At 30.3% G+C, this 27346-nt stretch overlaps 4 protein-coding genes across 4 annotated transcripts in view; 3 read left to right on the top strand and 1 right to left on the bottom strand.

Moving 5' to 3' along the window:
* LOC125857689 (LRR receptor-like serine/threonine-protein kinase RGI3) overlaps positions 1-27346 on the top strand; it is a 297610-nt gene that overhangs the window by 81188 nt on the left and 189076 nt on the right. The gene's annotated exons all lie outside the window — the stretch shown is intronic.
* Positions 1-27346, bottom strand: part of LOC125857704 (FKBP12-interacting protein of 37 kDa) — a 224029-nt gene that overhangs the window by 67833 nt on the left and 128850 nt on the right. The window lies entirely within an intron of this gene.
* Positions 17751-20754, top strand: LOC125857701 (histone deacetylase 6-like). The gene is made up of 6 exons (XM_049537312.1): positions 17751-18425; positions 19091-19531; positions 19656-19798; positions 19935-20025; positions 20111-20248; positions 20494-20754. The coding sequence occupies exons 1-5, from the start codon at positions 17862-17864 to the stop codon at positions 20240-20242; spliced, it is 1371 nt and encodes a 456-aa protein (XP_049393269.1). The 5' UTR covers positions 17751-17861; the 3' UTR covers positions 20243-20248; positions 20494-20754.
* Positions 21164-23160, top strand: LOC125857696 (putative pentatricopeptide repeat-containing protein At1g64310). Its single transcript, XM_049537307.1, has one exon. It carries the CDS (start codon positions 21205-21207, stop codon positions 22882-22884), a length of 1680 nt encoding a protein of 559 aa, XP_049393264.1. The 5' UTR covers positions 21164-21204; the 3' UTR covers positions 22885-23160.

The raw sequence follows: 27346 nt of genomic DNA, 5'->3' as shown, positions 1-27346 counted from the left end.
GGGGTGAGGGTGAAAAACAAAAATTTGAAATTGAAAGTAATTTTTATAAAACAAACTTTAAATTTATTATTATTTGGGGGGTGGGGGTGGGATGAAAATAAAATTTTGAAATTGAAAATATATTTTAAAAACAAACATTAAATTTTTTTTGGGTGGGGGGTAGGGGCTGGCAGGAGGGGGGTCGGGGTGAGGGTGGATAAAAAAATAAAAAAAAATTGAAGTTGAAAATATTTTTTAAAAATAAGCTTTAAATTTATTTTTTTCAACAAAAAAAATTGATTTTTTCAACAATTTTTTTTTAATTTATTGTTGGAGGAAAGTTTTGGAAAATGTTTTCCTTAAGTTTTGAAGGTAAGTCATTTTTCTTGAATTTGAGGAAAATGAGTTGATTTGGAAAACATTTTACCCAACCAAACATGAGAAAATTGAAAAACATTTTCCGGAAAATATTTTCCTTCATACCAAACACACCCTTTGTTTCAGTTTTTTTTTTGTCTTAATTATTTAATTCATTTTTTAAAAAAAAAAACATCACTTTTTCATAATTCTTTAATTTTAACTTTTTCTATATTATGCTTAAAATCACACGATTTAAGAATATTTTGGTACATTCTATATATTTTTAGTTTAAAATCACAAGATTAAAAAAAAATAGTACTTTCTTACATGTTAAATAAATCGACAAACAAATTCACATAAAAGAAGTATTTAATTATTTTGAATATCGAAAGATACTACCTTCGTCCCTATTTACTTATCGAATTCTTCCTAATTTGATTTTCCCTTTCACTTGTCATTTTTGACAAATGAAGAAAGGACAATTTTATTTTTCTTATTATATCCTTAATTTATTACCTTGAGTTAATGTCTTTAAAAAAAATATAGTGAGGAATATGTTTAAAATTCTATAAATTAATAGGAGTAAAATTGTAAATTAAAAAAATATAAATCATCATTTTCTTAATAAATGAGTTAAGTTAAAAAAATTGACAAGTAAAAAAGGACGGAACGGAAGAGTAACAAATTGGCTGGACACAGAGGCGGAGCTACGTGGGGGTTCATGGGTTCGGACGAACTCAATAGCTTTTTCGTAGACCCTATATTTGTACTAAAATATTTATTGATGGTTATTAACAAAATTTAGAACTGTCAAATTCTTAATCCTGACTTCGACTCTGGCAGGACAGTGGAGGCTGGACAGATAAACGAAGACTCAATGATTGGTGCGTTGATAGACGTTAACGTGTCCCTACAATTATATGTAGGATCACATTAATTTATTCTACTTTCGAAATTACACTCACCCCCTCAATTTTTATGTATTTACATTTTACTACTGTCTCTTCTAAGAGTTTTTGCAAGTGCTTCACTAATTTCTTATAATAGGTTGAGCTAATATCAAGAAAATGACTTAGCATAGAGTTAACATCATGATTTAAGTATATCAATTAGGTTGACTAATGACTAATTATGAAGTGGTTAAATTAAAATTTTAAGATTTTCAAGAAAATTATATTTTTTAAAGTAATTAATTGAGGGTATAATAGATTAAAAAATTGTTTTTTCTTCGTTTGTCAAAATGGATAAGTAAAAAAGAACAAGTAAAAAATGAAAATTAAACAAGTAATTAGGGACATAGGAAGTATTGCTAAGTCATTTTCTTGACATTGACTTTCTATAAATTCTACCTGTTTTTGAGGGTGCAATTTGATGTCTTGAGGTTGACATTTTCTTTCTTGTCACATTGGTTTCTCAACTTATTTAAATAGATTTAGTTGCCGATATCTATTTTTTAAATTATTTGATTATATAAATATCTTTTATCTCATCGATGTGTGACCCTTGTAGCTCTTATGCAAATAAAAGAAGTATAGCACTAACAAAAACAAGAATACGACGTCAAAAAAACAAGAATGCAACATTAAATCTATCAAAATTTACTTTACAAATTTTAGATGTGATAGAAAACTTACCACTTTCTCCGTTTCGATAATCTTCCGGTAAGAATCCATTTTATATTTGAGAAAAAATTAAAAAAAAATTGGGAAATATTGTTTGGTCATACAATTTTTGCCATTATTTGATTTGCCAAATGTCCCTAGTTCTAGATAATAGAAAAAAACTATTAGTATTTAGGCCAAGTTCTAATATTTGGAAATTTTAAAAAATTACCCCAAATTATTATATTTTATAAGAAACATCCATCATTTATTAATTTCAACTAACATTTGTCTATAAAATTACTCCATTCATAACTAATACTTATTCCTCTTTGCTATCTATACAAAACATTCCCAAAAAAGAACAATTTATTTTTAATGAGTTATAATTCATTCTAGATCAGTCACAAATTTGAATATGTGATTAATGTATTGCTCTTGTTGATTGTTATCAATTATGTTATAAGATTATTTTATAACGGAATATATTCATTATGAAATGACAATAAAAACTTAAAGGTATTTTAAATAATTTTTAGAACTTATTGGTATAAATTATATTTTTTGCAACAGTCGAATACTTTTCTCAAAATTTATGATCAAACATGTGGTGAAAGTTCACCCAAAAATGATTTGCTAAATTTTTTTGAAAATTTAGGGAAAAATATTAGCTTAAAACATATTATGTGGAAAGTTAAATAAAAAAATTATTAAAAAAAAATGATCTTTTTTTTAAATAATAAACTAAAAGAAAAATAGGTTAAACAAATGAAAACTAAGAGAGTATTTCCTTTGGAGTTTGGAGGAAAAATTTTATTATGGGTGAGGCGCACATAGTGTCAGTTGTGTGAGGCGTTTTTTGGCTGCCATTTGTATATTGTGGGGCCCATATTGTACTTGTTTCATTTCCTTACTTTTTCTCTTTCCATTTTAATCTTTTCTTGTACTTCTTTCTTTCTTACTTGCATTTTCTTTGTTTGCTTGCCAACTCTCTTTGTAATTTTATTTTAATAGAAAAAAACTTTAGAACTCACCGACGGATATATATATATATATATATATATATCAGATGAAATTAAATTATTATTTTTTAAATAAATTCGAAGAGATTGAAGATAGTGAAACTAAAATAAATAAATTGAACTCTCACAAAAAAGTAAAAATTCATATAATCAACCAATTGAGCTACTAAAATTCATTCGGTATTATTTATTACATTTAAATTCACAATTTAATTTTAATTATTTAAATTTTAGTCATTAATTTATTTTTTGAGATTTTCAATTTTAACAACCCAATTCTTAATTGCCTTGTAACTCTTCTTAATACACTCTATTTTAATTATCTAAAATAAATAATAATTCCGGAAAAATATTTTTAATAATATGAGACGGAGGGACCACAAGTTTGTATAGAACCTTTTCTCAATTAATAAATGCTAACATAATGTACATTCTCACTAGTCACTACGATAAATAATTTAACTAATGAAATAATTTATATTTTGTGTAAATGAAACGCAACATGATAAAATTAAACCAACAATCATTTAATGAGATTTTCGAGTTTTCAAAACAAACGATATCACTTTCTTTTTTTCCGCTCTTTTTTCATAGTCCTCCGTTTCTTCACCCCATTGCTTTAGTAGCATTAAAGGGTTTATTTAATAGGTTATTAGAATTATGCATGTCTTCAATTTGGTATTTGACGTTAATAGTAAATTAGTTTGAAGACAATAAAAAATACACAAATCTTATCTTATCTTGTAATATAGAACTATTTTTAAAAGTAACGCGAGTTTAAAGAAAATAGAGTGTAAACAAATTTCAATATGAGAATAATATTTTTAATAGATATTCAATTCAACACGTTAAATAAATGTGGATATAAAATAGAAAATAAAAATATTGATCAACTAATAATATGACTTTTTATTCCCTTGCACTTTTCCACTTTCAATATAATATTATAATTTATTTAATTGAAGTTGACATGGATCCCACAATTATCTTGCAATTCCAACTCAAACTTTACATTCTCTCTCCTTTTGGTTTCATTTTTCAGCCTTTACTAATAGTTTGGGCCCCCACGATCCACATGTCAAAAAATGGGTGGAGCCTCTTCCAACTTTGGTTAGTTGGGCCTCACCCATAATAAAATTTTTCGAGTTTGGAGTACTACTTTGGCATTTCAATCAAATTTATATTTTTAAATAAATGGAGAAAAAAGAGAAGTAAAAAGCAAGTATATATTATTATTGAAAAGATGTGGTAGCTCTAAACTTTTTTTTGGGGTCCATGAAACATCTTACATCACACGTGAAAAATAACGTGTCGGGGGTTTGTAAGAAATCATTAAACATCATATCACCATCATCATCATTTATTATTACTCTCTAAAGTCTATTTAATTATTTGTCATAAAAATAAATAAATTATGCCTATTAATAGAATGTTATTATCTCCATTCACTTTTAATTGTCGTAGTTACTTTAAATTATAAAAAAATTTAATTAATATTTTACGATGTATTTTTTATCATATTGATATGTAAAAAATTACAATTTATAGTACTTTTCGTATAGTTATTGAATATCTAAATTTTTTGTTTAAAATATTGAATTAATGTAATCTAATTCAACTTTAAAAATTAGTCAAATTAACTTTCGAAAAGCGCAACATAGTGGACGGAGGGAGTAACAAAAATAATCACTTGAAAGTATTTTTATTTAATGTTTGATTTTGATTAGTATTTTTTCATCGTATATATTGAATAAGAGTAAAAACAAAATAAACAATCAATTAAATCTTTGCTTTAAAAGTTGAGAATTATTGCGTCCATTTTATTTTACTTAACTTCTATAGACTTGATATTCCTGTTAAAAAAATATTTGTTATGGATTTATTTCACAAAAATTAACCTCATCAATTATGCTTTAAAAATTTGAATTTGACTACTAATAATTTATACAATTAGTTATGATAAAGGTATTATTAGAAGTAAATAATAAATTTCTCTAAATTTGCTATGATGAACAAGTAATGAAAAAAATTAATTTTATTTGTAAAAGCCAAGTAAAATGAAACAAAAGGAGAAATGGAAAGTATTTAGTTTATTCAATAAAAAGATTAAAGATAAATAAATCAACATTGATCTTAGGAAGTTTTCTGTCGGGTCACATTATTGATTATTAGTGTCAACTAAGTCGTGATTTTTTTTAATGACTCTAAAAACTGTCAATTACGACATTTATATATCTTTATTAAGTTCCACTTAATTCCCAATCTATAATATTAAAAATGAAAAAGAACGTTTTTGACAAATACTGTGAATAATTTTCAAGCAAAGAGTTTTTTTTTTAAATTCCTTTTCGATCCACAAATTGCTACTCCTCTTGTAACCTTTCTTAAACCCAACAAAGATATACTACGAAATGACACGTTTGGACTATAAAAAAATCCAATGCATTAAAGTTATCGTTAAGCACGGAATTCGAGAAATTGCTTCACACGTATAATTTATGTCATACTTTAAAATTTGTATTTCTTGATCAAATAAGTCATGCATGGTCAATATATTTTAGTCATATACTACATATTTCATATATAGAAGCTGTTATACAGCGAAGAGAATCTTTATTTGCTTCGTGATAAGATACGAAAACATGAGATATTTAAAATCATGATTGAAATAAAGATATTTAAATACTTTTTCTATCGATAGCTTAGTTAATATGTGTAAATTAAATTAATTTCCATTTGTTTTTTCTATAGCTAGCTGTTTAATTAATATTTTAGTATACGTATAATTAGCAAGGCTGGACCCAACATCTTTACTAGAGTGTGATATATATTCACAAGCTTAATTTGTTGAAGTATTAGGTAGATAATATACAAAATATTTATCTAATAATGTCATTGGAGCCAAATTGATGGAAAATTTATATCTTCAGTCGGTGTAGACTCCAAATTAGATATCTTGATTTATCATCACTATAATATCCATTTATTGTTAATTCATTACTAAATTGTTCTTTGTTCGTCACTAATATATTTTCTCGATAATCCATCAATGATGTTTCAATATCTTGATTAAAGTAAATTTAACTATTTAATCAAAAATGATTTTTAGCGGCAATAGTTTAATTGTCATTAAATATATTTTTTTAGCAGCAATTAGTACTCTTTGTAAATGTCTTAAAAGCCTATAGCGACATTGAATCTAATGACAATTAACTAATGCTGGTAAAGACTTTAACACTCTTTGTTACTGTGTATATTTATTACCGCTAAAAATTATTTTTATTGTAGTAAACAATGAAGATACGTTGATTAATTAACAAATTATTATTATTTCGCAAATTTGAGGCAGTACTTGTAAAATAGGACAATATGATGGGTACTTTTTTTGGTTTTTCAGCCGGTGTTCGGAGCGCACATTGGAGCTCTGACTAAATTCGAATCACGCTCTGCAGGGCCTGTTCAGGGGTGACTCTTCCAACAAGATTTTCTCCATACCCAATGCTCGAATATAATGAGTACTTTTTTTGGTTTTCCACCCAGTGTCCGGAGCCCACATTGGAGCTCTGACTAAATTCGGATCACGCTCTGCAAGGCCTATTCGGGGGTGACGCTCCCAACAAGATTTTCTCCATACCCAGGACTCGAATATAATGAGTACTTTTTTTGGTTTTCGACCCGATGTCCGGAGCCCACATTGGAGCTCTGATTAAATTTGAATCACGCTCTGCAGGGCCTATTCGAGGGTGACGCTCCCAACAGATTTTCTCCATATCCAGGGTTCGAATATAATGGGTACTTGTTTGTTTGCTTTTACGTCTATATCTCTGATAATAAATAATAATGTCAAAAATTTATTTTAGATAGGGACCAATCATAAGACAACTGCACCAACTTGTTTGAAATATATATATATATATATACTTTTAAGAAGTAGCTCCCATCTTCTCCATATAATTTTTCCCCAAAGTTTAATTTCTTTTTTGAGGTTTTTCCCAACTAGTGGTGAGAGAGCTGCATCATATATTTATTTCTACTTAATATATATAGGTCTTATACTACAACATTATTCATCTTTGGGTGGACCCTTTTAGCCTTCCTACCACAATATATTGATAGAGATATTACAAAGAATATATCTTTTTTAATATAAGTGTAAAATATGTAGATCAATCGAATTGTATTGTCATAGCTTTGGGCCACAATATGAGTAGAGTCATGAGACGATCTTTTTTTTTTAAATACTGCTTTTCAATGGTATTTACATAGTGTTTAGATATTTTTTTTGTTTATTTATTTGTACTTCTCTGATTAGAAAGATTTTTCATAGGCCAACAAACACAAGTAAAAGTTGAAAACATGATAGAGAGCCTAGCGCGCTCTGTGTACAGAATTTCATTCATTATTGTTAAATCTAGTAAGAAAACATGTTATATCATATTATATAAAAACATGTTTTACACTATCAGATTATAAACTCTAATTAACTCAGAAGGGAAAAAGAGGGACCAGACTAATTATTTGAAGATTAAAATAAATAACATCAGTAGCTGTAGGTTGTACGTGTGACTTATCGAATAGGACGTATATAGTCTATGGTCCGCATATATAATATTGAAATGAGACATTTCATTGCTCCAATTATTATAATTAGAAAATAATCTATCTATCTATATTCTATATTACCTTAAAAGCATGAACTCCTAACTTGAATGTTAAATTACTATAATATCCCTAATTTAAAACACACATCTATATTTATATGAATAGCATATGTTCTCTTATGAAAGGTTGTTACTTTTTCGATGAGTTGTGACTTTTCTGATAAGTTGTGACTTTTTTCAAAGGATTGTGATTTTTCGATGAGTTGTGACTTTTTCAATAAGTTGTAACTTTTTCAAATGGTTGTGATTTCTCGGACAGGTCATGACTTTTCAGATAAGACACAAAAAACACTTGTTCATACTACCATTTATTGACTATAAATAAGGGGGCTTCCTCTCATTTTTAATCCACAATTTTTTTAATCTTCTACTCTTCTTCTTCTTCTTGTATTTTAAAATTTTTCATGTGATTTATTGTCGTTTAGTATGTTCGAAGTTTAGCGGAATATGAGGTACCACTATTCTGATGAAGTAAATCGTTCCATCCTAAGAGGATATGTTCCATAACCTTGAGTACTCGAGGAAAATATTTTTTGATGATACAATAATTATTTTTTTGCTTAATATCTATAGTAGTATGTAATATTCCAATATATGAAGTTAACATGATGTAGTCTAAATTCATTTATTTTTTTAACAATTTCTCTTGTGATGCAGATATATGCTTCCGAATATCTTTTTTTCAAAATAATTTAAATTCTCAAGAGTTAGATAATTGTCACGATTTGTTTTGTTGATGCTCAAGACATAAGAATGACTTTATTTATCAATGCTACTTATGTGATTTAGATTGTCACGAAGTTTGCTTCAAAATAGTTATTGTTATATAAACATTTCCCTTTTGTTTTACTTATTTACTATTGCTTAATATTTCAGTATTTTAGACGAAGAAAAGTTCATATGACTTGCAATAACGCTAGTTGAAGGTTGTATTAGTTTAATTTTTATAATTTATGTAATAGCTTATTTTATGAGATAAATATTTTCATTAATGCAAATCTCTCTCTCTTTCTCTCTCTCTCTCTCTCTCTATATATATATATATATATATATATATTACCTTAAAATCATGAACTCCTAACTTGAATGTTAAATTACTATAATATCTCTAACTTAGGTTGTGACTTTTTTGATAAGTTGTAACTTTTTTTCAAATTAAAGGGTTGTATTTTTTCGATGAGTTGTGATTTTTCCAAAGAGTTGTGAATTTTTTAATAAGTTGCGACTTTTCTAAAGAGTTGTGACTTTTTCAATAAGTTGTGACTTTTTCAAAGGGTTATGACTTCTCTGAAAGGTCATAACTTTTTAGATAAGACACAAAAAACATTTGTTCATACTACCCTTTGTTGAATATAAATAGAGGGTCTTTCTCTCATTTTTCAACCACAATTTTTTTAATCTTCTACTCTTCTTCATCTTGCATTTTAAATATTTTTGTCTGATTTATTGTTGTTGTGTGAGTTCACAGTGTAGCGAAATATGAGGTACCACTGATGAAGTAATTCATTCTATCCTAAGAGGGTATATTCATTAACCTCGAGTACTTGAGGAAAATATTTTTTATGATATAATAATTTTTGTTTTGCTTGCTATATACATTAGTATGCAATGTTCCAATATACGAAGTTAACATGATTGTAGTCTAAATTCATTTTTTTTGTTAATAATTTCTCTTGTGATGTAGATATATAATTCTGAATATCTTTTTCCAAAATTTAGAGAATTGACACAATTTGTTTTTGATGCTCAAGACAAAAGAATGAATTTATTTATCAATGCTACTTATGTGATTTAGACTCTCAAGAAGTTTGCTTCAAAATAGTTATTACTATATAAACATTGTCATGTTGTTTTACTTATTTACTATTTCTTAATATTTCAGTATTTTTGACGAAGAAAATTCATATGACTTGTAATAACGTCAGTTAAAGTTTGTATTAGTTTAATTTTTATTATTTATTTAATGGCTAATTTTATGAGATAAATATTTTCATTAATGCAAATATATATATTTATATTTGGGTAGGTATTTGTATTTAAATTAAAGTATTATATACGTTACAAATATATTTTCAAGTTAACAAGATCTTCTAACTTCAAAATATATTAATTTAAAATGTTTCGAGTGCTTTTTTTTTTTTTGAAAAAAAAAACTCACATCAAATGTTAAAATATGTGAATATATAAAATATAGTTGTTCGCTTCACATGTTCATTTGACATCTAAACAATTTAACGGGAAATACACATGCAAAGCACATCTGTTAGATGACAAGAAAAATACAAAACAAATAATGTAATATTAGTGGGATAAGACTAATTACATGATTGAACTTCATCAAATTGAAATAAATATATATATTCCTGCATTTAACTAATAAATTTTTTCATTGACCATCTTCATAGGTTTGCGTGAAAAGAGATATATATGACGGTCCACATTGAACATTCACAAAATAATCTGCAATATTATTTTTTGCTAAGCTTATTATTCAAATCTTCTCTATAATAAGCAATACTATATTTACTATAACATATATTTTTGGAATTGACAATCACGTGCAACACAGGTGCAACACACGTGTCAAAAAACTAGTAAAATATAAAAGATACAAACTAGTATTTTAAGCATACATGTAACTTTTAAATTTTACTTCTTTTAAGTAGAGAGTTCTAAATCAATATTTTTTAAATATATTTTTTAATAATTTTAAAATTATAAATATTAATAAATTCCGTGTAACCCAAGGTTAGCTCCGCTCTCGATTTCTTGTGAGAATCGACATAGTTTTATTTTTACGATGAACAATGAGACTTTTTATGTGAAGAAAATTATGTACATAATAAATATCACACGTGATAGATGTTTGAAATAAATAGACATGCATCAGGTTCGTGGAGGCTTAACCCATCCCCTTATAAATTGATCCACATGATAAATGAAGTGATAGTTTAAATAAATAGTGATAGTTTAAATAAATAAAGAGAATAGTAAATAGATAAAATATAAAATTCGTAACAAGTAATAATTTAAATTTGATTTTAACAGCTCTTATTTCTCTACTCTAAGCTTTTCGTGTAAGTGCTACGGTATATGGGTTTTTAGTCCTAATATGGGAAAGGGGAATCTATGAATAAAGTAGTAGTTACGGGAAAGGTGGAATGGTGGACCCTCATCTATCGATAATGCTCTTCAAATTGTCAAATTTGGATTAATTGAAACACGTGAAAATGTTAACTAAAAAATTATGAATTAAAACAAGTCATCTCAAAATAAGTTATTCTGAAACAAGTTATTTCACTATATATATGTCGTAACTTATTCAATCACCAAAGTATAAATAGTGGAATAAATATACAATAATCCAAAAATTACCTAATACTTCCAACCAAACACTGAATGAAATTTTATCTTAAAAATTATGCCTTATACCTCACACAAAACAACTCCTAAACGTCATTGATTAGACAAAGATTGAAATTGAAGGTTTTCTTCTCAAGGCACTACAATTACAACTTTTGACTTAATTGAATAGCAGAAAGTTTATGAAGGCTTTTGAGGCCATGGTATAAAGATAAAACTAACCCCTGTTTGAAGTTATTGATTGTAATAATTTGACAAGATGTATCCTCACTAATTAATCAATTTATGAGCATCATTATGTCTACTAATAACTTAGTTACTGCACACAATTCATTCTCCTTCTTTTACTCTACATTCTACGCTATGATTCAGTTATGATCATGACTCTAAAGAATCTTTTGTGGTTGGTCGACCCGACCCGATTTCTCCAAATTTTCTTAAATTAAAATCTAACTAGCAACTTTAATTTGCTCATTGAATCTTATCCAAACATAAAGAATTTACCTAGTATTTTCCTGTCTTTATCTTTCGTTTTATTGAGCACTAAATCACATTCTAGGAGAAAAAAAATAGTTTATTAATTTGGAAAAATATAGTGAACAAAAATGGGTGAGTCAAGTTAAGTAATTAAATACTAGTAATCTATATTCTTATAATATTAAAATCATAGATATCAAAACAGGATAGGCAAAAATATTCCCAAAATATTACTAATAATCTTTTATAGCCTTTGAGGACTAAATTATATTTTTTAAATAAATAACTTCATATCGAACAAAACGGTAATATTTTGGTGTAATATTGGTGAAATGGAAGATTTTAAATTATGCGATGTCTTTGGTTAAAATTCATACTCTTCACATCTCCATTATTAGATAAAATTATCTTTAGAATAAAATCACAGATCACAAAAAAAAAAGGTAATAGAATATCATATTTATAATGAATATAATTCTAATTTTATATAAACTTTAATTTCTACACAATAAAAGTAACATAAACTAAATAGATTCACCGTAAAATTTATAATACTATAATTTTAGGAATTTCTTTAAAAATAAAAACTTGTCGTAGGAATACAATTTTTCCTTATCAAAAAAGAAAAGACAAATACATCTATATGTTTTACTAGATATGTCTATTATCGTGCTAGATTATATTTTAAACCAAACATATTTCTATGTTATAAAATTTGTAATATTTGGAACTCTACCTTATATAGGAATTTGAATATATTTTAGTTCCTTTAAATTTTGGGATTTGAAAAAGAAAAAGCACAATTGAAACAAATTCCAAGTTGGCACCAAAGAAGGATTACATAAATGTAGTTAAAACAAATATCATTTTATCTAAAAATGAAATAAAAAATAATTGCAAAGTTGTAAAATCATTATCCCAGCAGAAAATATGTATTTAGATAAAAAATAAGGGAGTTGTAGAGAAATTCTTTTTACAAATTTTGCGTCGAAAAAGAAAAGGCATACATTTGGAGTAATTTCAGCTCAAAATCTTTAAATGAATTAGATTAGTTTTGTCAGTCCTAAATTTAGGTGTATTTGATGAACGCTTAATTTTATTTTCATCAATTAAATTTCACATTTAGGAATAATTGAATAATTAAAAAAAATGTAGACAAGTTTTATCTCTTGAGAAGATAAAATTTAAATAGCGATATCTAAAGGAGCCATTAGTTATAATATTTTTAACTAATTATAGCTTGTCTTCTTTGTCAGAAAAGCAAAATATGACAAGTTCGTATTAATAATGATTCTTTTTTATATTATCAGTATGCTTCAACTCGTTTATTGCAGGTTATTTGATATTGTTTCAAGTTACTAGATTGTGCTTATTTTTAATAGTCACCTATGATCGCAAGTAATTTAATTTGATAGTGTAAAAAATTAATAACTCGAAGAAAATTTAAAACTCCAAAAAGGGAAAAAACAAGTCAAAATGGGTTGAAAAGAATCATACGGGTTGGGTTGGATTGGGCTGGGTTAACTAGTTGCCACTAGTCAGGCCCAGACTTTATATTAGTTATTTATGGTATCCTATTTATGTCATTTTGTTAGACCAAGTACAAACGAATTAATATTAGGCCCATTAGGAAAAAGTTCTATAAAACATTTCCAAAATTGAATTAATTTTAGGCCCATTACAACAATCATCAATTACTACGGTCAGTTGCTATCATCTTAGTTATTACAATTATATTCTTTGTTACCATCACAATCGCCATGATGCCATCGTCTTAGTTATTACAATTATATTCTTTTTTAGCATCACAATCGCCATGATGCCATCGTCACCTCCATTATTACTGCTAGTCACTATGCAACAAATCTCTATTACTAATCATTTTCACCGTCACAACTAGCACGATTGTCAACTATCACCAACATATTATCAACATTACAAATTCTTTAGTCATTACCATCAACACTGTTAATTACTAACATCAGCCTATCATTATCATGCTAATCACTTTATACCAATAATTTTCACCGTCACAATTGTCACCACCATCGTTACTAATCACAATTACCAATTGTTACCACTATCACCTTTACAAACCATCTTCACCATCACTAACGAACACAAATTTTAATGATTTACTTTATTAAATTTATATTCTTTGAATATCTAATTACTTTTTCATTTAAATTGTATATTATTGTGTTTAAAAATACATTGCATATACAGATGTTGAAAAACATATAGTTTTAATCATTTAGCGTTAAAATTTATCGATAATATCTTAATTATTCAACTGTGCATTATTTTAAAGTTATAATTTTAATGAAATTAAATGAAGTCTTACTCTCTTACTTGTTTATTCACACCTTATCCTTATTTATTTATATCAATTTAATACTGTTTTTTTATTACATTAATCATTTTTTCACACATTTATTAAATTAATAATAAAGCCAGAACACATAATTTAGTAGATGGACTACTTGCACATGAATTTAGTAGAGATAAATTTTTTAGGAGATAAATTACGCTATTTGTAAAATTATATGTATGATTTACAAAGGATAATAGTAGAAAAAATATGATTTAAATTATGTCCAGACACCCAATTTTGACCCTCCACAATTTAATTAATTTTCAAGCTTCTTAAATTGCAAACATAAATGAAGTAATTATTTTGGAAAAAATAAAAAAATACTTGTGAAATTATTTTCAAGGCAATTTTCCATTTTTACTATAAAATATATCTCTATATACTTAAAATATATAGATTTATATAATTCTTTCAATTTGAATAAATAGTTAGTAAATCGTTTTACCAAAAGTAGAGTTTTAAGTAAGTACGCATATTATTTCCTTTAAAACTGATGGCGATTTAATAAAGATCTTTCTTTTCAAAATAATTATTTTGTATTGTTGAAATTAAGAAGTTTGAGTAATTAGTTGAGTTTATAATTTGTCTCATTTCCATTTTATCAAGTTTGAATTAATTGNCTTAGTTTGTAATTAAATATAAGTATATTGATATTTTGTTAATAAAAGTCTTAAGTAGTATATTTTTGTAATTTTTCCTAAAAATAAACCAATGGATCAAGTCCCTTCAGCCCTTTTAATTTCCTACAAGTTTAAGCCCAATTTTAAAAAATAATCCGGCCCACTTCTTCTCCTAATACCCAGTACTCTGTACTCTTCTCCCTCACATACGCACATAGCAACAACAAGCAAAGAACGAAGCAAGCCTAGCCTCAATTTACTCTTCTCTCCTTCAAATTAGTACGTTTAAGCATGCTTAACACGAGCTCGAGGACAGCTGGAGGTTTCCATAACATTCCCAACGACATTATCCTCTTATTTTCCCTTTTCTTTTGCCAATTTTCGTTCAAAAATGGTACAATTCGTACAAATTCCAGCTCTCTCGACCCTATCCGTTAAGAATTTTGAATTGTGAGTGCTCCCACATCGTTTCCCCCCTCAAATTTGACACCAGAAGTTGCCCTATAAATACCCTTTTTTGCTTACTGTTCAAGGGAGACATTTTTTTAGACCTGAGAGTACCCCTAAAAAGTTTGGGAATTCTCAACTCAATAGTTTAAAAATTTTGTGGTTGTTCGAGTTGAAGAGGTGGGAATCGTCTCTGTCAAACTCGTTGTCCGGTTTACTGCCCAGAACCAGGTAATCTTCTTGCTCTTTCTTTAGTCTTTTCTTTCTGTTGCATTGTGGAATTGTTGTTTGTTTTAATATTGTTAATTATCTTTTAGATTCAATGTGTATAGTGTGATGTTTATGTGAATGATAGTAAAAGTTTTCATGATCTTGTTCACTTAGTTAAGTCAATTTTGAATAAGTGTATAAAGTTTGTTGCTCTGTTGATGGCTGTTAATTTAGAGATGTGAATGCGATTCTTTTACTTAGTCGAATTCATATATCTAAATATGTGCTTTAGTTATTGTTATTCTTATTCGACTTTGAAATTCATGTTAATATAGTTGCCGATTTCTCTTCGTTGCCTTCTTAAAGATATAAGTTGTATATTCTGTCACTTCGAGTTTGTTTGGACTAAAATGTTACATTAAGCTTCGCTACTACTAAAATGTGTTTTCGGCTAAATTCTTGTATAGTTTAAAACAACCAAATTACTGTTACTCCGGCTAGCTTTTCTTTATTATCGTAGCATGTTTGCTCGAATCTCAGTTTTGGTGCAGTTGACTGTCGTTCTTGTGATTAAAAGTTATTCTAGCTCGAGTTAAAAGCTCTTTTACTTTCTTTCTCTCGAGTATGGACCTGTTTGTTACTTCCAAGTAAAATAGATATAGCCGGGTCATACAGTCATTTGATTTAAGTGTATAATTTTCTAAAGTATGTTCTGTTATGTGTGAAATTTGATTATTACCATGAATTCTTGGTTCCTTTTTCCTGCATCTAATCGCCTGTTTATGAATTTGGAATATGAGTTCTCGATTTTCTGTATGCTTTCGTTCGTAACTTGTCGTAATAGCTACTTGTAGTTTTCTTAAGAACTAGGAATGATTTATATTTGTTCTTATGTCTGAGAATTCATATTACTTTTTCCTTTCAACAGTTTTATTGTTTCCAGGAGCGTATTTACCTGGCCAAAGGTCTCTTGTGTTTACTAAATTTTTTGACTTAATCTTTTGTTTCTCTGTTTGCTGTTGTAAATTTTAAAATTTACAGCAAATTGTTAAATTGTCCCATTCCTTGTCTACTTGCTGATTTTCTGTTTTTCTTAAATCCGTGACTAAAAGTTATGTTTATGTCTTTTCTTAGTTTGAACGTGAAAAAAATATGTTATGATTGAAAATTAATTGCCTTCTCTATTTTTGTTGGCTTTCTCTTGTATTGGATAGACTTAAGTTATATTTTTAATTGTTGTGCCCCTCTTCGATTAGTTACTAATTCTTATCCTTTGTTTTCATACGCATGAATTTTCTCCCATTTGAGTCCATTGGACTCCATCATCTCTTGCATATTCATCTCTTCGGGTCTTCTTCCAAGTCGTAAAAGGGAAGCCAATATTATCGGATTAAATTTCAAACCTGGCAGCAGTTCAATAGAGGAGTAATAACAGTCCTAAACGGCTGAAATTCAAATTTTGGACTCTCAAAAGTCCACTAAAAACAGCAACAGCAACCTCAAAAGGCTGAAAAATGAGGAGTAAAATTGGGTTAAAACCCATAATTAATGAGGCCGAGTTGCAACAGTTTCAAATGGCTGAAAATAGCATTTTTTCGGACTTAAAAAGTTCGGAAATAGCGCCAGCAGCAGTCTCAAAAGGCAGAAAAATGAGATGCAGCAAGTGGACTTAAACTTGTCCCAATTCTATTAGCACTTTGTCTCCTATCATATTGTGATTTTGTGATATTTGCTTTTAACTTCTAACATTTATTTTATCTAACTTAGATGAATCCTTGGAAGTTTTTAAATAACTCTTCTATTTGGTTTGTTGTTTACTTTAAGTATTTAAATTTTTAAAACTCTTTCAAGTTAGGCAACTTAAGCTCTTAGACTTACTTGAGAATTATACATATTCTTTCATAGTTAGTAATTAACTTTGAATCCACGTTGATGAGATTGAGATAACCATTTAGTTCAAAATCTTAACTCGGATAAAATGTTAAGTTAAAATTATTGTTTTGACACTTTAGCATTTGACTTATTTCATTACTTGGAATAAGAAATAAGATTAGACTAGTATAAGTATCAAAAGACTTTTGTTATTTTAAAACAAGATTTTTCACAAGTAATCTTAAATTAGCCAAACTTTTCAATTCGTCGGTCAACCGCGTATTAGCGTATTCTCTAAGATGCCTAAACCCTTCCTTAGAGAATTATTTGAACCATTACCTGACTCTGGTTTATTTAAAAATGTTTTTCTTTCAAAAATTCCCTTTTTAAATGTTTTTCTTAATTTTTCCTAAAAATTAAGTGGCGACTTCCAAATTATAATTTTTCTAAAACTTAACAAAACTGCCAAAGTTGTGAAAATGGTTTCGAAACCTTAATTTTTGAAATCGGGTTGTAATAAATGTTTTATTAATAAGTGTGCATTATTTCAAAAATTCAATTAATATAAAATAGAGGGTGTAATATTTTTATAGAAAAATTTAATAGCCTAAAACATGTCATTAGAAAATTTAAAATTAAACAATGGTAAAAAAATAGACATTAGTAGTATTTATAAGTTACTAAAAAAAGAAAGACAACTATATGAAAACACGGAAAAAGTAAACAAAAAGACTTCAGTTTTTTCGTTTCCGATAACAAGGATTTGGAGCTTTTTTCCTATAAAAAGCGACTCCCTCTATTCTCTCTTTTGTATTTCTAAAACTTACGAAAGATTTCTATAAGTCAACAAACTTTACCAGTTTACAGCAATCGCAATGGATTCTTCAGTCGTGGAGGGCGGCGCGTCGCTCCGTTCGCCGGGTACGGACGCTACAAACCGCCGTGTTTCTTATTTCTTCGACTCTTCCATCGGCGAATATTATTACGGCCAGGGTCATCTAATGAAGCCTCACCGTATTCGTGTTGCCCACAATCTTATTTTAAACTATAATCTTCACCGTAAGATGGAGATAATTCAACCGTTTCCGGCGACTAAGGAGGAAATCGGATGGTTCCACTCGTCGGACTATGTGGAGTTTCTCTCTTCAGTTTCTCCGGAGATTGTTAATGATAAGTACGATTCCTACCAGCGTAGACGCTTCAATGTCGGTCCGGATTCGGAAAGCTTTGACTGCCCTCTTTTTTATGGTCTTTTTGATTTTTGTCAAACTTCAGCTGGTGGCTCAATTGGCGCCGCCGCTAAGCTTAATCGGAATGAAGCTGATATAGCTATCAATTGGGCTGGTGGGTTGCATCATGCAAAGAAAAGTGAAGCTTCTGGATTTTGCTATGTCAATGATATTGTTCTTGGAATTCTAGAACTTCTGAAGGTCCACAAGGTAAATACTATATACTCTGTTTTTATTACTGTAAATATTTTCATGAGTATTCATGTTAGCTCTGTTTTTCTCCGTTTCGCTTATATTATTTGTTCCGCAAGTAATATATCAAAGGCTGTTTTTTCCCTTGAAAAAGTCGAGCTATTTGTGTGTTATTGAGAACTGTTGCTTACTTGACCGAAGGCTAGGCTCTATTTGTTCTTAGGTGTGGGGCTTTTATTTGTTCATATTGTTGTTGAGTCTGACTTGGATTGGCGTTGATGTATATTAAAAAACGAAATTTTGAATGTGCTTCTATCATTTGATTGAGTTTGTAAGCAATATGTTAATAATGGTCTTGAGGATGTAGAAAAGGATTATAGACCGGAAGACATTGTCGATTTCAGTATAATTTAATGTATTGTTGTCTGTAAAGAAGTAATACTATATTATTTTCTGATATTTTGTTGATTAGGTCATACTTAATTGGATGGACCTAGTAATTTGGAGTCCAAAATACTTAAAAATCGGAACTTAGTTGATCACTGATATGATTTCAATAATTGTTGTTAATTGTGTATAAGTGTGATTTGCAGGCCATAGCTGGATAACATCTTTTGCCTTTGCCAGGAGAACTGCTTGTTACAAACTACTGTTTCTTTAACATGCTCATTGTTGTTGTGCAGCGTGTATTGTATGTAGACATTGATGTTCATCATGGGGATGGAGTTGAGGAGGCTTTTTACACCACTGATCGGGTTATGACAGTGTCTTTTCATAAGTTTGGAGACTTCTTTCCTGGTACAGGGCATGTCAAAGACATTGGTGCAAGTACCGGGAAGTACTATGCCTTAAATGCACCATTGAATAATGGTATTGATGATGAAAGTTTCCGTAGTCTATTCCGTCCTGTAATCCAAAAAGTGATGGAGGTTTATCAACCTGAAGCTGTTGTTCTTCAATGTGGTGCTGATTCACTAGCCGGAGACAGGCTGGGTGTCTTTAACTTGTCTGTCAAAGGCCATGCAGATTGCATTCGATTCCTCAGGTCTTTCAATGTCCCTTTAATGATGTTGGGTGGTGGAGGTTATACTGTTAAAAATGTTGCTCGGTGCTGGTGCTATGAGGTGAATCTCTTTAATCTCTATTTCTCCGTTTTGATGCTTTTTCCTATCTATGCATTTTCACCTATTACCTTTTACTTGTCTTATAAGTTGTTGTGCTAAGTTTGAACTTCTTCAATGTTTACAGACAGCAGTTGCAGTTGGAGTAGAGCCTGATAATGATTTGCCTTACAATGAGTTTTACGAGTATTTTGCCCCTGATTATATTCTTTATCATGAATCATTACCCATGAAGAATGAGAATCCGCCCTCGGAACTAGAGAGGATCAGGTAATCTGAACATCATTCTTTTAGGGCTTGCTTTTAGTGAACTGTCAGAAAATACTATCTAATAATGTTCGAATCTTTGTGAAGCATTAGCGAGTGTGAGATGATGTTATTTAACATGAATAATTGGTGGGTGCAGGAACACTTTGCTGGAGCAACTCTCGCGTTTACCCCATGTACCTAGTGTTCCATTTCAAGTGACACCTTCCATAACAGTAGTTCCAGAAAAGGTCAGAACTAGTTTATCTTCAATATCATTTGAGTTTCTATGTATATTATCCAACCTGATCCTCATTTAACAATTTATGTATCCAGGAAGACGAAAATATGGATCAAAGGCCTAAACCAGGGATACAGATGAGCCAGGATTACGATACTGATGATGAGGAGAAGTCAAATAACGGAAAGTTCAGTAATTACTACAATTACTTCAACAACGAGAACTGATATGAGGTAGGCCATCAAGTTATCTTCTACACACACTTGAAACAACCATCCCATGCCTGCTAATTCGAACCTAAATCTTTTTTTTTCTTTTGGAACCCATATGGGAAAACCTGCAGCCACTACTATTTGGGTGAGCACTGACGCTGAGCGACTCTGCTCCTGCTATTTTCCTATGTAGTTTTAGTTCCTTTAGAAATTGCAGTATAATTTACTTTGCTTGAAACTGAATTGTGGTGTGGTTTGTGATGCAGGTTACTTTCAGTACAAAGTCAAAGATGAGGACATGGTTTGATTGGAGGCCTCTGAGACTAAGCTGTTCAACATGTGACTATTAACAAATTTTCTGTTTAGTTAAGATGAGAAATGATAGAAACTCATAGTCAGATGTTGTTATTTGTAGTGATGTAATTATAATAGATTATAACTTTGTCTATTTGGTGAATAGAGATATGAGCATATACTTAAGTTAATCGAGAAAATGAGCAACATACTCGTTTACCATTTCAATAAAAGAAAATAATAATATCTGGTGTGTTGTTTACAAATTTCTCATGTTTTAAAATAAAAATTCTGGTAATTTTTTTTATTAAAAGTAAATAAAGTTATAATGGTACAAAAATCACTCTATGTAGCGCACAAGATCAATATGCTAATAGATACCCGAGAGACTGAATCCCTGGGGGAGAGAGAAAGGGGACACATTACTCCTAAAAAACGTGCAACGAACCTTTTTCCATTCCGTTTTCTTCCGTGAAATCTAATCTCATGGAGTTCAATTTTCATAATCTATGTACCATATAAGTTCGAGGCTTCCTTCGTAACTCGGGGAACTGTTTAAGGTGTATTAGTCAAGCGAGAGATTTTACTAATTCTTAGAAACTGGGGTATAAAGTATAAATCAAAGTTCAAACTCTACATAATTTTTACAAAAATAAAAAATAAAAAAAAATTGAAATGTGCTGATGTTCATCCCCTTCAACTCCCTTCTTGCTCAACTGTCAAAGCTGAAGCTTCCAATCTCAAGAACCAAAGAGCTTCACGCTTTCATAATCAAGACTCATCTCTCACACGACCCATTTTACGCTACAAGAATTATAAGATTCTATGCTCTAAACAACGACATCATCTCAGCACACAACCTGTTTGATAAAACTCCTCACCGAAGCATTTACCTCTGGAACTCCTTAATTCGAGCTTATGCTAGAGCCCACAAATTTAGAAATGCATTTTCGCTGTTTAATGATATGCTTCATTCTGAAATAATGCCTGATAATTTCACTTATGCATGCCTTGTAAAAGCCAGCTCTGAGAATTTTGATTTGCACAGCTTAAGAGTTTTACATGGAGGGGTTGTTCTATCTGGGTTGCAGTTGGACTTTATCTGTAGTAGTCAACTGGTAAGTGCTTATTCAAGATTAGGCTGTATAGCTGATGCAAGCAAGGTGTTTTCTGGGATAACGGGACCGGATTTGGTCCTATGGAATTCGATGATATCAGGTTATGGGGGTCTTGGGGAATTGGAGAAGGGGACAGAGTTGTTTAGTGAAATGCAGATAATGGGGGTGCGGCCTGATGAGTACTCAATGGTAGGCCTGATTATGACTATAGATGATCCCAGTGTGCTGAATATAGGTGAAGCAATCCATGCATTTTGTTTAAAACTTGGTGTAGAGTCGAATGATCATGTAAGCAGTCTTCTTGTTAGTATGTATTCTAGGTGTAAATGTATGGGTTCAGCATTTAGCGTCTTTGATAGTCTTGTAGAACCTGATTTAGTTACATGGTCTGCTTTAATAAGTGGTATTTCGCTGTGTGGGGATAGTGTGAAGGCCTTGGATTTCTTCAGAGAAATGAATATGAAAGGTGGGAAGGCAGATGCATCGCTGATTGCCACTGTACTGACTGCTTGTTCTCAGTTGGCAAATGTGCAGCCAGGCATTGAGACACATGGTTATGCTTTTCGACATGGATATCACTCGGAAGTTATGGTCTCCTCTGCTCTACTTGACATGTACTCGAAATGTGGGTTCTTGGAATTGGGATATCAAGTTTATGAGACTATGGTTTTCAAGAATATTGTTTCATACAATTCAATTATTTCAAGTCTTGGTTTATATGGACTTGCATCTCAGGCCTTTGAGATATTCGAGAAGGCACTGGAGGAAGGGCACAAACCTGATGAAGCTACTTTTTCTGCACTTCTTTGTGCATGTTGCCATGCTGGTCTTGTCAATGATGGTTGGGAATATTTCAGAAGAATGAAAGATCAATTTGGCATCTCAGCTAACACCGAACATTATATTTACATGGTAAAGCTTCTTGGAATGGAAGAACAATTAAGAGAAGCTTATGAACTTGTTCAGTCTCTGCAAGAACCAATTGACTCTGGCATTTGGGGGGCACTATTATCATGCTGTGATGCTCATAGAAATTATGAGGTCGCAGATATTGTAGCTTGTCGTCTTTTTGGGAATAAGCTAGAGAATAATAGTTACAGAATTATGCTTTCAAATATGTATGCTAGTGATGGGAGGTGGGATTTAGTAAATAAGTTGAGAGTAGATTCTGGATTAACAAAGTTGAAACTTCCTGGAAAAAGCTGGATTACTAGTAAAAAACATTCCTTTGAAAGGAACTCTTGAGGTGTCTTCTGCGACATCTTTCACGAGTTAACAGTTGCTGAATCTAGGATCAGAAGCTGCGAGAGGAGGTAGGATCAATCTAATTTCCTTGTCATGAAGGGAAATTTTATCATGTAATTCCATAACAAATAGAAAAAAAAGATAGTTTGACCCATTCTGCACCTGAACATGATTCTAACAAATTATGGAAGGTTCATCTCCTCACTTCTGTGTCTTCTTCCACAAAAAGTTTTACCATGAATAATTCATGATTGTTAAAATCATGATGTCAACAGACGGTTAATAGGTATCTTGTACAGGTTGTTGTAATGTCTCACTAAATGTTGTTTATTTGGAGTGTGGATTAAATTTGAGCTGTTGCATAGTATGAAGGAAGTTATTCCGTTGAACGGATTTTCTGCGCATATGTTTGGAAGAATAATCATCTTGCTAACAGCGCTGCATCATGTGTAACGCGCTATGAAATGACTCTATTAAGAACTTCTTAAGAATTGTTGTAGGTTTTCATAATTTGAACAAGTATGTGCACTATTGATATTGACATCTTTTAGACAATTAACATAAGTCATCGAAAAATGTCTCTAACATGAGGCAAGAAGTACATTGTCTGCAGGCTCGGTTCTCCTCGGTGCAGTCATCATGTGTTTCATAGTCTTCTATCAGAAGTAGTAGAGTTGTGTTTGCATGCTTCAAGACTCTGAAGGACAGGCAAAGTTTCTTTTGTAAATATGGTATGATAAATTGTGGTATCAACTGAAATTTCTCTGAGGCCAAACATTATACAAGGCATTTATTATAAGTAGAGATATTTAACTTAAAGAGCCGGAAAGTGGAATAAGTAGGAATTGAAATGTTAGAAGTCATATTCAGGACTGGTTCTCACCATCGGGGCATTTAGTCTATGAAACAAGACCTTTTTCCCGACCAATTGTGTTCTAATCATTGCACCTTGATTCCTGCTACATTCTATCAATTATATCGATCAACTTTAGCTAAATCTCAAACTAGTTTGATCCTTCCACTAAATTTGAACAATATATGCATGTGTAAATAGTTTGTGGGAGTCTTTTGGTGTGTAATCCATCCCATTGTCAATTGCTATAGCTACATCTTTGGTTGGCATTCTCGGTCTTTTCCATGGCAGTGTGTTAAATCTTCGCTAAACTTCATTTATGTTAATTGAACTTTTGAAATTTTTTAAGATTCAAGTATTTGAAATGCATTTTTCTTCAAGTTGCTATTCTTGCTAAAGGAGGCCAAGTGTGCTAATAGATGATATGGGTGTGTAAGCTATTTGATATAGTTAAAGCAGGCTGTCATTTTTATTATATGATCAGTTGCTCAGTCAGTATTGGAATCCTTACCTCTAGATGCGATTTTAGTGTTCTAACTGATTGCTATCTAATGTTGCATAAACAAACATTTGCGCTGAGGTTTTAGAACTCTTCTAAAATGCACACTTTTAAATGTGTTAAAACGCACATTAGCTGATTTATAAAAACAGTTTTATAAGATACCGTGCGTCAATGACACTTCTGAATAACTTTGCTAGTTGCATCACTAACATATTTTTCTTTCATTTTGTGGGAGGGACTTGATGTTTGAAGGCTTGAAGAAATCCTGGATCATAAATTCAGTTGCCCGACAAATTTGCTACTTCAAGTGAAAGGTATCACAGGTTAGAAACAGCTCTCCTACATAAGTAGGACAGCTAGTGGCTTCTGTTTGTTCGTTGTTAGTTTTGTGCATCAAATTGGTTGCTTCTCAAAGACCCAAAATTATTTATAATAAGGTTAAGAAGAAAACATTATGGCAATGCAAAGCATCAAAGCTAAAGTTAATATTTGATATTGTACTTATCCTTCTGCAAAGTGGTACCTATGCTGCTTGTGATGAGATCCTTGTAACAGCCTCTTGAACCCTGGAAAACAACAAGTTATAAGAATTATCAGTATGCTTCTGTTTCCTTTTTTGGAAGTTACTGTTTGATTAGTTAATTCATACTTTATTTTAAAATTGATTGATGAACCAAAATAATCTGGAAGAGATTGCATGATTGTTGGAACAGAAATATTCCTTTTTTTCTAGGATTCAGAACCTGTAGAGTGCTAGTTTTGAACTCCTATATGGCACTTGAAAGCAACCTTGACCTTGAGGCTCTGAACTGAGTTAAGAATAGGTGAAATGATTAGCTGGAGAGGCTACTTCTTAGACTAATGTATTCACTGTGTGACTTACAAGTGTTAGGCAAAATAATACTCTAGTACATAGGTTAGGCTATTGATTGCCAAAAACAAATTTTGTAACCTTGGGATGTAGACCTTATGTGTCCTTTTCATCTTCCTTTTGCCCTTTAATTTGAGCTGTACAAACAGTTTGGGTGATGTTAGGACTTAGGAATAGCAAGTTGCAATTATCAGCAGGCAGCTACAAAAAGGAAGTGGGGGCTCTGTCTCCCTGCAAACCATTGTTTTCGCGGAGGACATTATTTAGTGGTCAACGAAGTAGGTTGAGATCATGAAGTCTTAAGTGGTATAAAAACATTAGGTGATTTCCTTTTCTCATCGCTCCAAGCCTTGGTGGACAAAACTACTCGGTGTGGTACTTGTTCCTCTTAGGTATGTAGTTGTTCACTCTCTCTCTCTCCCTTTTTTCAAATTCACAACTTGTAGCTACACTAGCCATGTTCCATGACTAAAACCTACTAAATTATTAGGCTGGCCAAACAAGTTTCACTGTGTGTAAAACCTATATCTTCTAAATTCCAACTAGGAAATTATTATGCTTGAGTCCATTTTTGTGTGTTACTATGTTGAAAGGAGAACTGTGTGCTTTGAAAAAGTATGAACTGTTAATGATGTTCCTAACTCTCATATCTTGACTCAACTTTTTTTAAAACTTAATGCATAATTAAGATATAATCTTACTTGTGGAAGATAGAAAGTACTCTCGTAGAATAGTTAAGATGTGTTTAAGCTGACTCTGACACCATCGTCGTTCAAAAAAAAGTGAGCATAATTAAAGATTTACCCTACATTAACATAATACATTTTTTGTATAAAAATACACATTCAAAACTCAACTGACTTATATTTGTGAATTGGTGGGACAACCAATCAACTAAACTACCTACTGTTTTTTATTTTGTTTTGAAGGATAACGTAGAAAAATGTTCATTATATCTGTGCAATCTAGAAGTGTCATTTCTTGATTGAAAACATTTTCTTGTTATTTAATCTTTGTGTCTCTATTCAATCATTTAAGATGAATCTAGTATTTCTCATAATGATTATTTGTTCATCATCAGTCCCTTTGTATTAAACAATGTACTATAATTTTGGTTTGTGGAATTATCCAGCCACAAATTTATTGAGAAAAACAATTAGTCAAAAGCAAATCTTATTAGTCCACTATAGTTTCGGCATTATCTAATAGCTTTGCTCCGAATTATGTATATCATATGTTAAGAAATTTGGTCTATCTTTATACAAAAATCAAATCTAAAAAGAAGTTATTAGCTCCTGAGGTAATCGTGTTATAATTCAGATTCTGTAAAATTGAAATCACATATTTTACCTCTTGAGGTAATCGCATTATAATTCAGACCCTTTAAAGTTGAAATCACGGATTAGCCTCTAAATATAATTCAGTATCACACATGATTATGATAATCTTCGGTATCAATGAATCGGCCACTTAGAACCAACCTAATGCAAATGTACTTTTCGAGCAAGAAAATTAGCAACCTTTTTTTTTTAAAATAAAAAAAGAGCTTTATAATTAATATTAAACATGGAAAGAGAAAAAGTTAAGAGGCCCCTCAATTTTGATTTTGTTCTAAATACTTGTAATCTCTACCAAGAAGACTTAAAAATTAATTATCATCGAATTGATTCGGATTTAGAAGGCTATATTAAGTGGTCAAGGGTTGACTAGCCTTGGTTAATTGTCCACTAAATTAAAGATTAGGAAGAACAATTATTTAGAACAAGTCACATGCAATAGATGCTAAACAAAGTATAATGCGGCTAACAACTTAGATTAATTAGCAAATAAAAGATAGATCTGTGATTAATAAAATGTATTTGTACAAAACAAGTCTCTTTTTTGGATATTAATAACCAATGATTTTGGTTATGGTGGCAGCCCACTATAGGGTGATTTTCACAAAGAATATTACGCTATCTAATTGCCTTTATTTATGACTACTTTATTTAATTTAATATTGCCATTCACTCACGAAATAGTTAAGTTATGAATTTTAAAGCAATATACACGCCACGATATACATTAAACTACACATTCACACTTTTTTTAAGAAAATCTTTTTTTATTATATTGGGATAGAAATGAGAGAGGTAATCACAAGGTGGGAATTTAAATCCTCACCGATAATGTGAAAGTTTAGATAATCAATCCATTGGGTTACTAAGATCCCCCCACCCTCCAACCACATCCCCTC

This window comes from Solanum stenotomum, chromosome 3 (assembly GCF_019186545.1).
Source record: "Solanum stenotomum isolate F172 chromosome 3, ASM1918654v1, whole genome shotgun sequence".
Lineage (NCBI taxonomy): Eukaryota > Viridiplantae > Streptophyta > Magnoliopsida > Solanales > Solanaceae > Solanum > Solanum stenotomum.
This window is presented reverse-complemented; position numbering and strand designations above follow the sequence as displayed.